Here is a 14187-nt window from a genome sequence, read left to right on the forward strand (position 1 = left end):
TGGGGGGAAACACCATTTTTTTTAAGAAAAGTATTTTTGAGGGGATTTCCCCCTTTCCCCCTCCATATGTACGCCGAATGTGCATAAATTATATATCGTCTGAATCTGTGATTCATTCTGCGTACAACGGTATATCTTTCATATCTCTATGGCATTTAGTTTCTGAGCTATAGTCATTTTAAGGTACCGCTGCATTTTGAAGCTTCAATCAGTGGCGTGCCGACCATTCCTTTTGGAGGTACAACTCAAGTTACATTGGTCATATGATAATAATGCAAATATTTTTGTGTTCCTTACATGTCAGCGATCATTTCCATGTGCATGTCGACACTGTCATGTACTTTTTTCTTGGGGGAGGGTGGGGGAACCAAATTTTTTTTCCCGAAATTTTGGAATTTTGAGAGTTAGCCCCCTCCCCCCCGCCACATATACTCCGAATTTTCAAAAATTTCATATAGTCTGAATCTCTGGTTCATTCCGCGTACAACAGTATATCAATCATCTCTCTAGGGCAATTAGCCTCCGATCTACACTCATTTAATTGAAACTCTGCATTTTGCTCAAAATCGGCTCGGGCAATAGAGGCTTACTTGTGAAAAAGGCCTTGGGCGGCAAAAGGTTAAAGAACAAGTATATTTTCAATTATTTAATTTTAGTTATTTTATTATTATTTAATTCTTGTAATTAGTGGTGGTGTAAGAAATGTCTGATATGGGTGTTGGTTCAATTACAGTACCACAAGTAATAAAAAGGTACATTATGTAATGATTTAAAAAATAACTGAAGGTAGACAACAGGCTGGTAAATACTGGCAGGTGCATTACCTTTCTGGTCATAATTTCCTGCTGGAAATTTCTGCTTACAGCAGTAGCGGCTAGTGCCTAAAATAACAGGTGAAGAAGTACATTTATAGGCAATGAAAAACAAATAGTAAGTGTCAGTGGGCCCCCCACAATTTAAAACGTCTTTTTTGTCTTCATCCGTCCATCTGGAAAATGGTGTCTACAACAAATTACACACTAAGTCATTTACTGGGTTCATTGTACAAACCACAGCTCAACACATGAACACAGCACACGATAGGAAACGCGAAACACACACGCGGAACAAGATCTCGCGAGAACGCAACGATTTTGTCACAACCACTGGAAGGAATGTTTTCTGTCGACGAGAGAACTGCTGCACCTAGATGGCGACACCCGTTCAATTCCAACACTAGGTGACGTCACCGTTGCCATGACAACCGGCTCAAGTCTTCAGCAACCTGGCGGTGTCTGCTCTTGGTTTGTTTATGCTACGACGAACTCTTCACGTGCGTAGCGCCGAGCGGCGTATTATTTGAGTATTATCGTGGGCGTTCTGCTGGGAAATAGTTTAATTTAACAAGCAAATGAAAAATTTCAATACTAATTTGAAAATTAGGTGAAAACATCTGCACTTGTTGCACTTGGCCAGCCGCCAATGGCTTACAGTAGACAAATGTCTTCTACTGTGTACCATGAAATGCACTGATACTCATTGTAGATACTGTACAGCTACTGTACTGAAAAAACAGTGCACAATAATGCATAATACTTGCTGCAAAATACAGGGGTTATTTTTTAAGTAAGGCCCGTTTTGCAATAAAAACGAAGTATGTAAATGTTTTTCAAAAAAACATTTATTTTCTGAATTTACATACCCTTCTTTATTTTTCTACATAATTTCCTTGCCGGCTTAAACATTTATCGTAACAAACTATGAGTTTTTGGATACCCTCCTCATAGAACTCTGCCACCTATCATCTCAGCTTCACATTTACATCTCCTTTGATTTACACTTTACCGATACTCACCGCCCCTCTCCCTAATATTAATTATACCGATTTCGGTCGACATGAATACTACAAAGAATTATGGCCCGACTACACGTTTATTTACACAGACGGTTCCAAAGATGCCGACCGCGTTGGATGTGCCTTTTATGTCCCTCGATACAATGTTGTACGTCAATTTTCCTTATCGTCAGAAGCGTCTATTTACTCGGCAGAGTGCTATGCCATTTATCAGGCTTTGCTCCACGCTCGTGAAGCACACTACCCGCAAACTTTAATTCTCACAGATGCCCTCAGTGTATTATTTACGATCGCTCGTTGTGGTAAGGCAGCTTATCGTTTGCAACTCTTTCCCACCTTAATTTTACAGGAGTACTTTCACCTCCACCACAACGACCAACGCGTACAGTTCACTTATGTCAAAGCGCACAGCAATCTTAATCCTTATCAAGACCTAGTGGATCTTTATGCCAAAACAGCTGCGGACGTTCCTTCCCCCTCTCCTATCCGACTTTCCTATACTGATCTTTTACCTCGGGTCAAAAAAAAAATTCATTCCCAGTGGGAAAATTGGGTTCTGGCCGCAGTGGCACAAACCGCTACTTATAAATGGTTCTATGATAAACTCCCTATTCGACCCTGGTTTCATCACCTAAAAATGCCTCGTGAAGTGATCACTTGTATCCTACGCCTTAGAACGGGACACGTGACCACAAACGATCATCTGGCAAGAATTCACCAAACTCCCTCTCCCAATTGTACCTGTGGAGAACATAAACAAACCCCCACCCATTTATTTTTTCAATGCCCAGTATGGAATACACAACGTCAGGCACTCTTTAACAGACTCCTTCGAAAAAAGGTTCCTTTTCCTCTCTCCTTGCCCTCTTTACTTTCATCACCTTCCCCCTCCACTATGTGGATTCTCTATGGATTTGCTCGACAGTGTGAACTCCGCTTTTGATATCATCCCTCATCATTGCAGTGAAGTGAAGTGTAACAAAATATTGTGCTGTTCATACTAGTGCGCGAATTTCCAGCCCTCAATGTTTTCAGACCGTTGCCCAAGACTGCTACCATTCAAGCGGTGAGGGGCATGAAGAAGAAGAAGAAGAAGAAGAAGTATGCTGTCTATGTAGTAAACATTTGTCCTTTATTGTTTGTTCAGTTTGATGCACAAGACTATTGTTGTATGCTATCTATGTAGTAAACATTTGTCTTTTGTTGTTTGTCCAGTTTGATGCACAAGACTATTGTTGTATGCTGTCTATGTAGTAAACATTTGTCTTTTGTTGTCACATACATACATATATAATGTGAAGAGTTTACATTTCGAACAATTGTTCTCGGCTACAACTCCCAGAGTTTACATTTGCCATTTCACATACTCAGACTCGAAATACATCTACAAACACAAGTCACAAATGTTACGGGATATAGTAATCTACACAAAATTGTTAATTATGTAAGGATTTCAAATTTACCTAATCAACAGTGGCGGTGATTGGGTTCCAAAACCAGGGGGACAAGGTGCATATAAGGTTTAACATAGTGTGGGGGCAAAAGTGGCGAAAAGTTGGGGGGGCTACTGCCCCCTCACCCCCCTAATCACCACCACTGCTAATCAACTTCAAGATATCTTATCTTGCAATAATCTTCCACCTGTCAGACTGTTCTGCAAAGTAAACAAATTTAGAGAATTCTGTTTTATCAACGGAGCTTTCTTTTGTTTTCCTTCCTCGATAAAAATAAAAGCTAAACTGTGGAAAACTTGCCTCAGGCATTAATAAATATGAATAAATTCAATGGAATTGGGATTAATAAAATATGAAATTTTTCACATCTATGAAAATTCAAGCCGAATTCACACATTATTCCCGGAGCCAATAATTCACACATAATTCCAGGAATTCAAGCAATTTCCAGTGAATAGACACCCTGTATAACTATGGAAATACTAGATTAAGTATTCACTGTCTATTTGCCAACTGTCATTTATCACACTCCTGTCACAGCAGTACTACAATATAATCTGTATTATTCCTATGCTTTGGGTTCAACGAACTTGCTACCTACACCACTTCCTTCATATTACATTACCTGTATGAGCTCAGGAGTTGGAGTCCTGGCTTCTGGAACACTTGGAGGTGGGATCTTTTCAACAGGTGCCTCTTCCGTCAATTCAGGTATTTCTGGACTCTCGGCTTTGGGTGGGGGAGGATGACTCAGGACCTCGGTTTGAGAATCTGAGTCTCCGTCCACAGTCTGAAATATTAATTGATTGATTTGGTGTTTTAAGTTCTCTTTATGCACAGTAAGGCTAATTGGTACTAGACGTACAGTTTAAAGTGGGATCCGAACCACTATGTGCCACCACCAGGTATCGAACCTGGGACCCCTTGATTGCAAGGCGAAGACACTATCACTCGCCAATGCTTTAACAGAAAGATGCTTTTCATTGATGGCGTTTCATGAAAGGATAATAGAAGAGGGTACACACTGGTAGAAATACTTCACTGCCAGAGACGATTCCAAAAATGGAATACTATAATTGGTCCTGTTTTAAAGTGGACAACAACTTATCAGGCATCAACAGGAATGTCATAAAGGGGGCAGTTAGGAGGGAGCTAGGTTGGCATTACTGATTGAAAAAAACCCTCAACTTTATCAAATATCTTGACCACTTATTGCACTACATTATATTTAAAAAAGTAAAAAGTAAAGTGTTCCCCTGTGCTTTGCCCCATGCCTGCCATGAAGGCATATAGGGTGTGTGAAGTTAGGGCCCCACACTTTCTTGATTTCGGCCAAAGGTGGAGGTGACGTGATCAGCACCACACCCCTGGTCACTTTACCCCAAAGAGTTTCCTCCTGGTACCAACTTTATATGATGCTGGGTGGGTGCTGGAGCTGCTTGAACAGGTGTAAAAAATCCCTGTTCTCCCCCGCCGGGGATCAAACCTGGGTCTCTCACATGGTAGTCAGATGCCCTAACGACCATAAATAGAGACAAAATAACGGATGATCTTCTTTGTTTCATTGCGGCACGTGTAATTCTATTTTGCAAGTACAGAGCATTCCCTGACGTTCACTATGAGACTCCACGGCAAGCGGCCCAGTGTCAGCGCTTGTCTTTCCCGGCAAACGGGGTCCGTGACAGTCACACGCTACAGTCTCTTTTTTCCCCTCTCCCTGCCTTCGCTCTCTTTCCCTTTCTGTTGACGTTGCAGACTGACGCCAGTATAATCCTCCCTCGGAAGTTGTGTCGTGTCGTGTGTTGAAGATTGTGGCTTAATATGGCACCACAAAAGTTTACATTACAACAAAGGATTTATCTTGTCGAGTGTTACTTCGGAAAGAGGAATTGTGGAGAAGTGTGACGACGTCTTGCAACGAAATTTCCTGGTGTTCCCGTTCCACATAGGACCACTATATTAAACCTCGTAAAAAAAAAGTTTAGAGTAACAGGGTCAGTTCTGAATAAAAGTGGAAAGAAAATCCCACGTGTACTTACTGAGGAAAAACTCAACGAGATAGGACAAAGGTTAGAACAGTCTCCTCAGAAATCAATCTGCCGCCTATCACAAGAAACGGGTGTTTGAAAAACCATCTAGGTCCCCCGATTTGTCAGTCTGCAATTTTTATTTATGGGGAAACCAAAAAAATAAAGTATACAAAGACAATCCGCACACTATCCGTGAGTTTAAAGAGGGTATTGTACGAGAAATCGGGGGAATTACAGTAGATCAACTTGCACGTGTAAATGCCAATTTCCTTCGGAAATGCCAGGAATGTGTTGCAGCAGAGGGACATCATTTTCAACACCTTCTGTAGTCAAGATTAGTACACAATATGAAAACTGTAATTTTAATAGCCAACTTTACAGACTGTCGCGGAGCCCGAGAAGCGCTGACGTCAGGCCGCTTGCCGCTGAATCTCGTAGCGAATGTCAGGGAATGCTCTGTACAATTAGCAATAAGTTTTTCCTTACATTCTTATTGCTTTTTTTAGAAAATTTGTGAATTGATACCAATTTGTAAATATTTCAGAAAATGTTGACAGGGTGTCTACTATTTTTTGAAAACGAAATTCCCTGACTTTTCCAGGTTTTCCAGACCAAGTCATTAGGGCAATTAATGTACATGAACATGTATGTATAGCAGCAGCGATTAGGGAAGTGTGTGTGTGGGGGGGGGAATGTCCCCCTACTTTTTGCTCCACCAGTATGATCTCTTAACCCTTAGTTCGCCGCCGTAACACATATGTTACAAAAAAAGTATGTCCCTTGTAGCCGCTGTAACACATATGTTACAAACAGCTTTAGATACAATTATCGAGGGTTTGCCACACTTATATTTGTATATTGAGGTTGAAACACTGACAGTTCGTTCGGAACATGTTTTGCAATCGTGTTTCGAAAATTCCAAATCCCCCCCCCCTTGTCACGTGTTTGGGCTCACCCAAACACGTGTTCGCTCGTCAGTTGACAGACACAATAAATGCTTGGTATTTACGATGCTGTTTTCCTCCAAGCTTCCAACGCTGTGATTTAGTACTGATAAGGCACACATTCTTCTTTGTGTTTAGACCTGTTGATCCAGCTAAAGTAGTGGTGGGGGGGGGGGTAGGGCAAGGAGAGAGGGGATTGGATGAGGTTTGGTGTTGTTACCTCTATGTTAGAAATGCAATGAAGCTTGACGATAGCCAGAGGCCAGAAGCATGAGTCTAAAGCATGTGTCTATCCAGAAGTATAGACAAAATAAACGATTGCAAAGGCTCCCTTCCCTCCTCTGTTAGGACTAACAAACGCCTCACCATAAACACTTCGTATCATATAACAGCTCATCGATTTCCCTAACGCACAACCGTTTCCTTCCGGACATATTTCCACAAAGAGCCGAGTCAAAAGGGAGAAATAGATTCACAGTAGCTACACAAGATGCAAGTGCGAACGAAAAAAGCAAAAGTTCGGGTTTTCTCCCCAAAGTAGCTGGAGAAGAGGGGGCAAACTCCATATTTTTATGATTTTTTCATTGAAATTTGGGGGATGCAGCCCCCGCCCGTAACCCCCCCACGGTTGGGGCATCCAAATTTTACATGGTTGCATGCACTGATGTTTTGCCCGCAAAACAAAAGTTATCCGAAGTAGATTGGTCCCATAGTGTCAGTTATAACAATTTTATGAATAATATGCAAATTGGCTAAAATTCGCTAGAGTTTTACGTTTTGCCTTATTATTCAAATTGTATTGCACCCACGATCATGAATCAAGTTTCATTCTGTTGCGGAAGGTCCATTCTTTGAAAAAAAAAAAAAAGCAAAAGTTCCGGTTTTCTCCCCAAAGTAGATGGAGAAGAGGGGGCAAACTTCACATTTTTATGTTTTTTTCATTGAAATTCGGGGGATGCAGCCCCTGCCCGTAAACCCCCCCCCCCCCCCCCCGCGGTTGGGGCATCCACATTTTACATGGTTGCATGCACCGATGTATTGCCTCCAAAACAAAAGTTATCTGAAGTAGATTGGTCCCATAGTGCCAGAGTTATTACGATTTTTCTCCATTATGTATACAAATTCAAATTTCCCGCTCAAAGCCTCGGCGACACTGGGATTACTTTCATCAGACCGAGCGGCGTACTAAGGGTTAATGCTATCCCTTATCTACCAAGAAAACATTAACTGTCCTTGCCCCAACCACAAAGTTTTGGCACCCAGTCAAAGGTGATATACGTAAGAAAATCAGAGCACTTAGATGAAAATTCACACTTAGTCACACTCAAGTTCATAACCGTAAACTGTAATACATCAGATTAATCTTTTCACCACAAAGCATACTTTATCCTCATGCACCTGTATATTTATTGGAATTTACCACTATACTAGCAAGCTTTCATTATCACATTATGTGAAATTATTGATGGCTTCCCTTCACCCCTTATAGCCATCCGATCCACCCATACATTATAAAATAATTGTTTAACCAATTTTTTGGAGTTAATTTATTTCCATAACAATTCAGTAGTCACAAGAAAAATAATGTGTTTATAAACTAAATGTAATTTTGTAAAATATATTTCTTCCTTTAAAATAAATGCACAATATGAATACTTAAAATGTTTTTCTAACATATAGAATTGGCATTCATTAACATGCGAAAGTTTGAAAAGAACACATTACTCGAAAAAATACAACTACACTATTATCTTCTTTAATGCTTTCATCTTTTCATCAAATTCTTGGATTTCCTTTGAAGATCTCTCGAGGATTTTGGCTTTCTTTGTACTCAGTTCAGCCATACTTCTTTTCCTCTCTTCTAAATGAGTCTTCTGAGTTTCTGTTGTATCATGCTTCCTTTTCAGTGCTTGCTTCCACTTTCCATTTGCATTCCTTGCTGCATGGATTAAAGTAACTCCATTAAGCCTTGTTTCCATGATTATGAAAAACTAAATATGCTGACCAAGGCAGTAATTTATTTTATTATAAAACATAAACTAACGTAACGTTTCAACCTTCTAGCAAGGTCTTCTTCAGACTCTGTATCAAGTACAAAGTAACCAGATACAACAAGAAGGGTAATATATATACACAAACATTACTCCCTCCAGACTATTTAGAAAGTTGTTAGGAACTTTCTAGCAGATGACTTTCACTTTCCAACTTTACTTTCACCTAAAAGGCTAAACACAATTACTTCCATATAGAATGTGGTTGGACTTTTTAATCTCACGCTCTTTTCCCTTCATTTTTCTTCCTTCTCCTCTCCTCTTTTTCTCTTGTCCTTTCCACTCTTTCCAACATCATCTTCCATTCTTTGTTTAACTTCAGTCCCCCATTCCAGTTCATTGTGTCTTCTTCGCCTTTCTTCTCTATTTCCTTGGCTTCCTTCCATTTTCTCACTAGCATTCTCTTCTCCCTTCCTATCTGCTTAGCCTCATCCCACTCTATGTCATGTCCTGTTTCTCTCGTGTGTTTAAATATTGCATTTCTCTCTCTCTTAAGTCGTACATCATCCCTATGTTGTTTCAACCTGTCTTTCAGCCTTTTTTTCGTTTCTCCTATGTACACACTCTGAAAGTTGGAAAGTGAAAGTCATCTGCTAGAAAGTTCCTAACAACTTTCTAAATAGTCTGGAGGGAGTAATGTTTGTGTATATATATTACCCTTCTTGTTGTATCTGGTTACTTTGTACTTGATACAGAGTCTGAAGAAGACCTTGCTAGAAGGTTGAAACTTTACGTTAGTTTATGTTTTATAATAAAATAAATTACTGCCTTGGTCAGCATATTTAGTTTTTCATGGATTAAAGATTTTGTTATAGGGACTCTTTCAACCCCTCCATAAGTTACAATTGCATCATGTATACATCGTTGGGCAATAAGTGAGTCCTCATCAACATTAGCCACAAGGTATTGCTTATTTACAGAGAAACTGCACTCAACAGAAGCATTTCCATGTGAAAGCATTGAAATCTTCAGGACAAACAGTTTAAAGGAAATAGGAATTGTAGCTTTCCTGGCGACGTGATTCGAACAAGTGTTCTCGTAGGACACACATCTGGGAAGTTAAGCAGAATTCTAGCCAGGCACGGGGTGAAGACCATTCACAGGCTGCCACTGAAAACCAAGGCCCTACTCCGTTCAGTCAAAGATGACCTGGAACTCCGTATTCCAGGAGGCCAGACGTGACGCACCATTGAGCAGCAGCGGAATGAACATCAATGCAATATTCGATCATTCCAACCTGAAAAGTCAGGACTTGCGGAACACAGCATCACTGAGGGAAATAGAATTTTATATGCTGACACAAATAATATCCAAATATGCCGGTTACTGGGACCGACGGGTAAAGGAAGCCATAGCCATATCACGGGAAAGCACCAATCTCAACAAGGACGTGGGACTCCAGCTCAGTCATGCCTGGAAGCCACTCCTCCGTAAAAACAAGACACCAGCCAATGAGAAAACCAGGATCCAGAGAGAGCCAATAGGAAGACAGGATCAAGAGAGAGCCAATAGAAAGACAGGATCGAGAGAGAGCCAATAGGAAGACAGGATCCAGAGAGAGCCAATAGGAAGACAGGATCCAGAGAGAGCCAATAGGAAGACAGGATCCAGAGAGAGCCAATAGGAAGACAGGATCCAGAGAGAGTCAATAGGAAGACAAAATCCAAACTCTGCCACATTATAGTCATGTATATTAACCTACATTGGTCTCCATTTCAACATTCCCTGAAGATGAGAGCAATGTATTTAACCTGGCTAGTAACCTGAGAACACTTGTTTGAGTATAAAGGAACTGTTGTTACATTCAAGAATTGTCATCCACATCTGATCCAGCCAATCAACAGCAAACGGTAAGCGGTACTGTGCTTTTTCCACCACACTTCCATTGTCTAACCACCGAATTGGACAAAATATTTTTGGAAAAGCTTTTGATCCTGTAATTCTTGTGAAATCTGCTCTCTCAGCTGGAACATTTTTAAATAAATTGTACACTGCTCTTAAGAATACCCCTACGTTCCAACCAGAACTCTGAAAAGATGCCTTGAAAGCACCATGAAGAACATGAAGTCCGCAGCTTCCTACTTCCAGCAATGTTGTACTTTCTGGCTCATTAATAGCCATGTTTTCCTTGAAAAAGGTGAGAATTTTCCAGTTAACTGCTGGTCCATCCATGGATATTTGCACTATGATACCTTTTACACCTTGAAATGCCAGTAGCAAGTGAACATCCCTGACTTTTCCAGAAAAATAAAATTCCCTGACTTTTCCAGATTGGTAGACACCCAGGTTGATTATATTGTATTAATTTAGAGGCATGCATATTTCGTTTTTGACGAAAACACGAAATATGAAATGACACATTGTAATGTTAATTTCTCATGTTTCTGAAAGGTGTGAGGTGCATTTTCCTACCCTGTTTTGTCACGAAATTATGCAAATGAGCTGCAAAATGCGAAATAGACTCAAACACGAAATTTACAGTTTATATACTGATGTGACACTTTCTGAAGTCTGAAGTATCCTGTGAGTTATGCAATTCATGGAAAATTGATTAATTCTGCTGTAAATATTTGAGACGCAAAAATGGACCCCTTTATACAGGCATAATCATAATATTCTGGTAATGATTTAATGTGCTATTAGAAGGGATATGTTTATTTTGTGTAATAAGTGCAGTTTTTAAATCAAATTTTGGATTATATTCATATTTTTAAAACCAAAATGTCATTTTATATGCTGCTTTCACCGCTATAACAGCAAAATTTTATTTTATTTAGTGCTTTTGAACCAGACTCTGTTTTAGTACCGAAATTTTGCTTTTTTATTTACCAAAAATATGTGCCTCTACGTATCATTTATGTAACATGGCATACATCTTAATTGTCCGATTTAAATTTCTTGGGTATGTAGGCACATATGGCCATTTTGCACCTTTCTGTGGGCTGGGTGCCTCTTTATGGCCTCAACTTGTTACCTGGGTGGAGAGTTTTGTCCTCAGAAAGACATATTTATTTTATCTGTAGTAAAGGGATTGGCCCCATACAATGCAATGTGCGCAAATAGCATAAGTGCTGATGCACCCTTTTTCTACAATTCTTACCGAAGAGTAAAAAAAAGGGCTGTTAAAAAGCCCTTTGGTATGAATTAAAAGTGCAAGGGTGTAAAGGGACTTGTACAAGACAACTGATTAAAAAAAGTGAGAATTTTGTAAGAACTTCCTCACAGACTGTGGGAGACTTCAGCTCTTCTCAAAAGCTAAGAAGTTTTATTAAAACACTGTCATCATCTGAAAATAGAGATGCTAAACAGCTGGGAAGATTAAAAGTCTATCTCAGGAAAGCAAAATCTTAAAAATATAAATCCAAATAAACCCAGTCAACACACTTACGTTGCCACAAAGTTGTATGCATGTTGTATTTATGATGAATGTTGTATGTAGGGGAACAATGTTGTGATAACGTTGCATCAACATTACAAAAAAAAACATTCCACTGAATGCACTTTAATTTGGATGGTCACCACCATGAGCGCCACAAGCGTCAGATCGGAGTGTTTTGTTTAATTTGAATTTGTGTGTGCACTGTCCACCAAAGCTTACATTTCCTACAGCGTACACTAGATGGCAGTGCGACTCAAATGCAAAACAAACATAAGTTTTAGTAACACAAATAAGGATAACTTTGATTGTAATTAGTAAAAAAATGTTTTTTATTATCCTTCGAAAGATGTGTAAATATTGAAGTTGTAAGGAAGATCAGAAAATGAAATGTGATGAATACAAGTGAAACTTCCATGATAAATATTTTTATCCTAGACTATATAATCAGGAGCTAAGTACTGTTAAAGAAATTGATTATCAGGGTGTAGTTAGAGATTGGTTAACTCCAGACTAACAATTGCCTATTTTGGTGGAGCAGGAAAAGTTACTAATAGCTTACCATGCAAAATAACCATATTTGAAATATGCATTGTTGTTATATTCGTAAATTACACAGGCAGCAAGGTAATGTTGCAAAAAAGTTGTGGCAATGTTAACCACTTACATACCTAACGTTGCTACAAAATGTACAGTATATGACCCTTAAAAGTTGACACAATGTTTTCACAACTTTGTATCAACTGTAATATTCCCATATTCTATTTTTCATTAGTGAATATTACACGTACCATTTGGGTACGATTACAGTGTTTATTTTGGGTAAATAAACTCTCCAACCCAATAGACGGCAGTTCTACGAAGTGTGGATCGTGTCGCCGTCTATTGGCGATAACAAAAACTACATTTCATTTCCCCTCCCCCTTTTTCCTCGATGATTCCGATCAGGGCTACAATCAGTTCGCTTCCAGACTTCACGCAGTTGCCTACCAGCCTGATTAGCAGCGACACAGGAACGCTTCACCTTGAACGTCAGTTCCTTCCGGGTACCTACCGAGACCAGGGAGATGGAAGACATTCTATAGCTGCCACGGTTTCCGGACTCGAGTGGGAAAACTTGACTGCAGTTATAGGTACCCGAATGGTCAAGAGTGCAAGGTTTTCGACTGGAATCTCCGAAGGAACACACCCAAGGTAAAGTGGACATTACTATCAAAAATCCTGTTGTCTGCTCGCTTTTAGAACTTTGATTATTGCAACTCGCGTTCGACGTCTTCTTCACGCCCCCCCCCCCCCTTTTTAGTACACTCTTCAATCTAGTGCAATATACGAGTGCTACGGTTTGATTGGCTGGATAGTGACTACTATTAATTGTTCCCAAATAAAATCGACTTAAATGCGCCCCCATATGAAGTGTTAGAAAGGAGAATAATCAAACGCACCCTTCCCCTTTGTGATTGAGCGAGCTATCATAAGACAAAAGAAACCTCTACGCATTTAAAATTGTTGATCGAGAATCGTCGGGAGTTTATCCTGAAACTTCTGTTTAATTACACCCCTGTTTGCCCACGGTTCGAATACCGCAACCCTCATTTTACCATCCCGAATCAACACCACCTAAACCCCACCACAGTAGCATCAATAGCCATGCAAGAGGAATTGTGTCATTCGAAAACAACTGTTGTAAAGTATTAGTAAAGTAGGTTTTTTTAACGCAAATAGCGTGTTTTGGTGGTAAATGCAGACATATATATATTTATAATCATATCTTTATAGTGCACTTGTTTTTGAACATAGTCCTCCTTGAGAGGTGTAAGTGTTAATGTAAGTCCTGATGGGTCTTAAAAATTGAAACGTCGCGTTTAACCTTTTATTAGCGACGCCTTGAATATATTGACACGCATCTGTTCTATTGGATTATGGTACGTACTAATTACGTGCGAGTATTCTTTGTGCTTGAGTACCTGTGTATTTTTGTCTTTTTTTTTTTGATATGTTATAATAAGTTCCAATTTGCAACCTAACTGACAAAAAAAAGGAACGGAATCTTTACAATTTCTCCCGTTCTGTTGGATTCCTATGTTTAAAGGAACCTGACGCGATCTTTCTGTGACCTACTCAACACTTGGGAACAAACAGGCAACCGAAACATCGCGTCAGATTGTGTTTGCATCGCTTCTGTAGGTGTAGGTGCTAACGAGGGTAATTTTACCACGCGCTTCCAATACGATCATTACCAACAAGTCGGGTAGTTAACGCCTTCCCTACAGAACCGTTACACAACATACACTGAACATTGTAACAACGTTAGGTATGTTAGGGGATAATGTTTCCACAACGTTGTGGTAACATTACCTTGTTGACTGGGAAGCAGCTAGAAATACGCAAAATAGATTTTGTTCAGGCAATAGAAAATTATGAGTGAATTACAAGAATTTCAAGCTTATTTATCTATTTGCTTCATTGCCTAATCAGTTTGTAGAATATTCAAGTGAATT

The 14187-nt window shown here is 39.7% G+C and overlaps 1 protein-coding gene across 5 annotated transcripts in view; it reads right to left on the bottom strand.

Moving 5' to 3' along the window:
- Positions 1–14187, bottom strand: part of LOC145981803 (multiple PDZ domain protein-like) — a 963820-nt gene that overhangs the window by 395594 nt on the left and 554039 nt on the right. For all 5 annotated transcript variants that reach the window (XM_083115230.1, XM_083115226.1, XM_083115228.1 and 2 more), the window contains one exon: positions 3914–4078. In XM_083115230.1, the coding sequence (XP_082971356.1) occupies positions 3914–4078 (165 nt within the window). The remainder of the gene's footprint in view (positions 1–3913; positions 4079–14187) is intronic.

The sequence above is a fragment of the Lepisma saccharinum genome, chromosome 30 (assembly GCF_977018435.1).
Source record: "Lepisma saccharinum chromosome 30, izLepSacc3.1, whole genome shotgun sequence".
NCBI classification, from domain to species: domain Eukaryota; kingdom Metazoa; phylum Arthropoda; class Insecta; order Zygentoma; family Lepismatidae; genus Lepisma; species Lepisma saccharinum.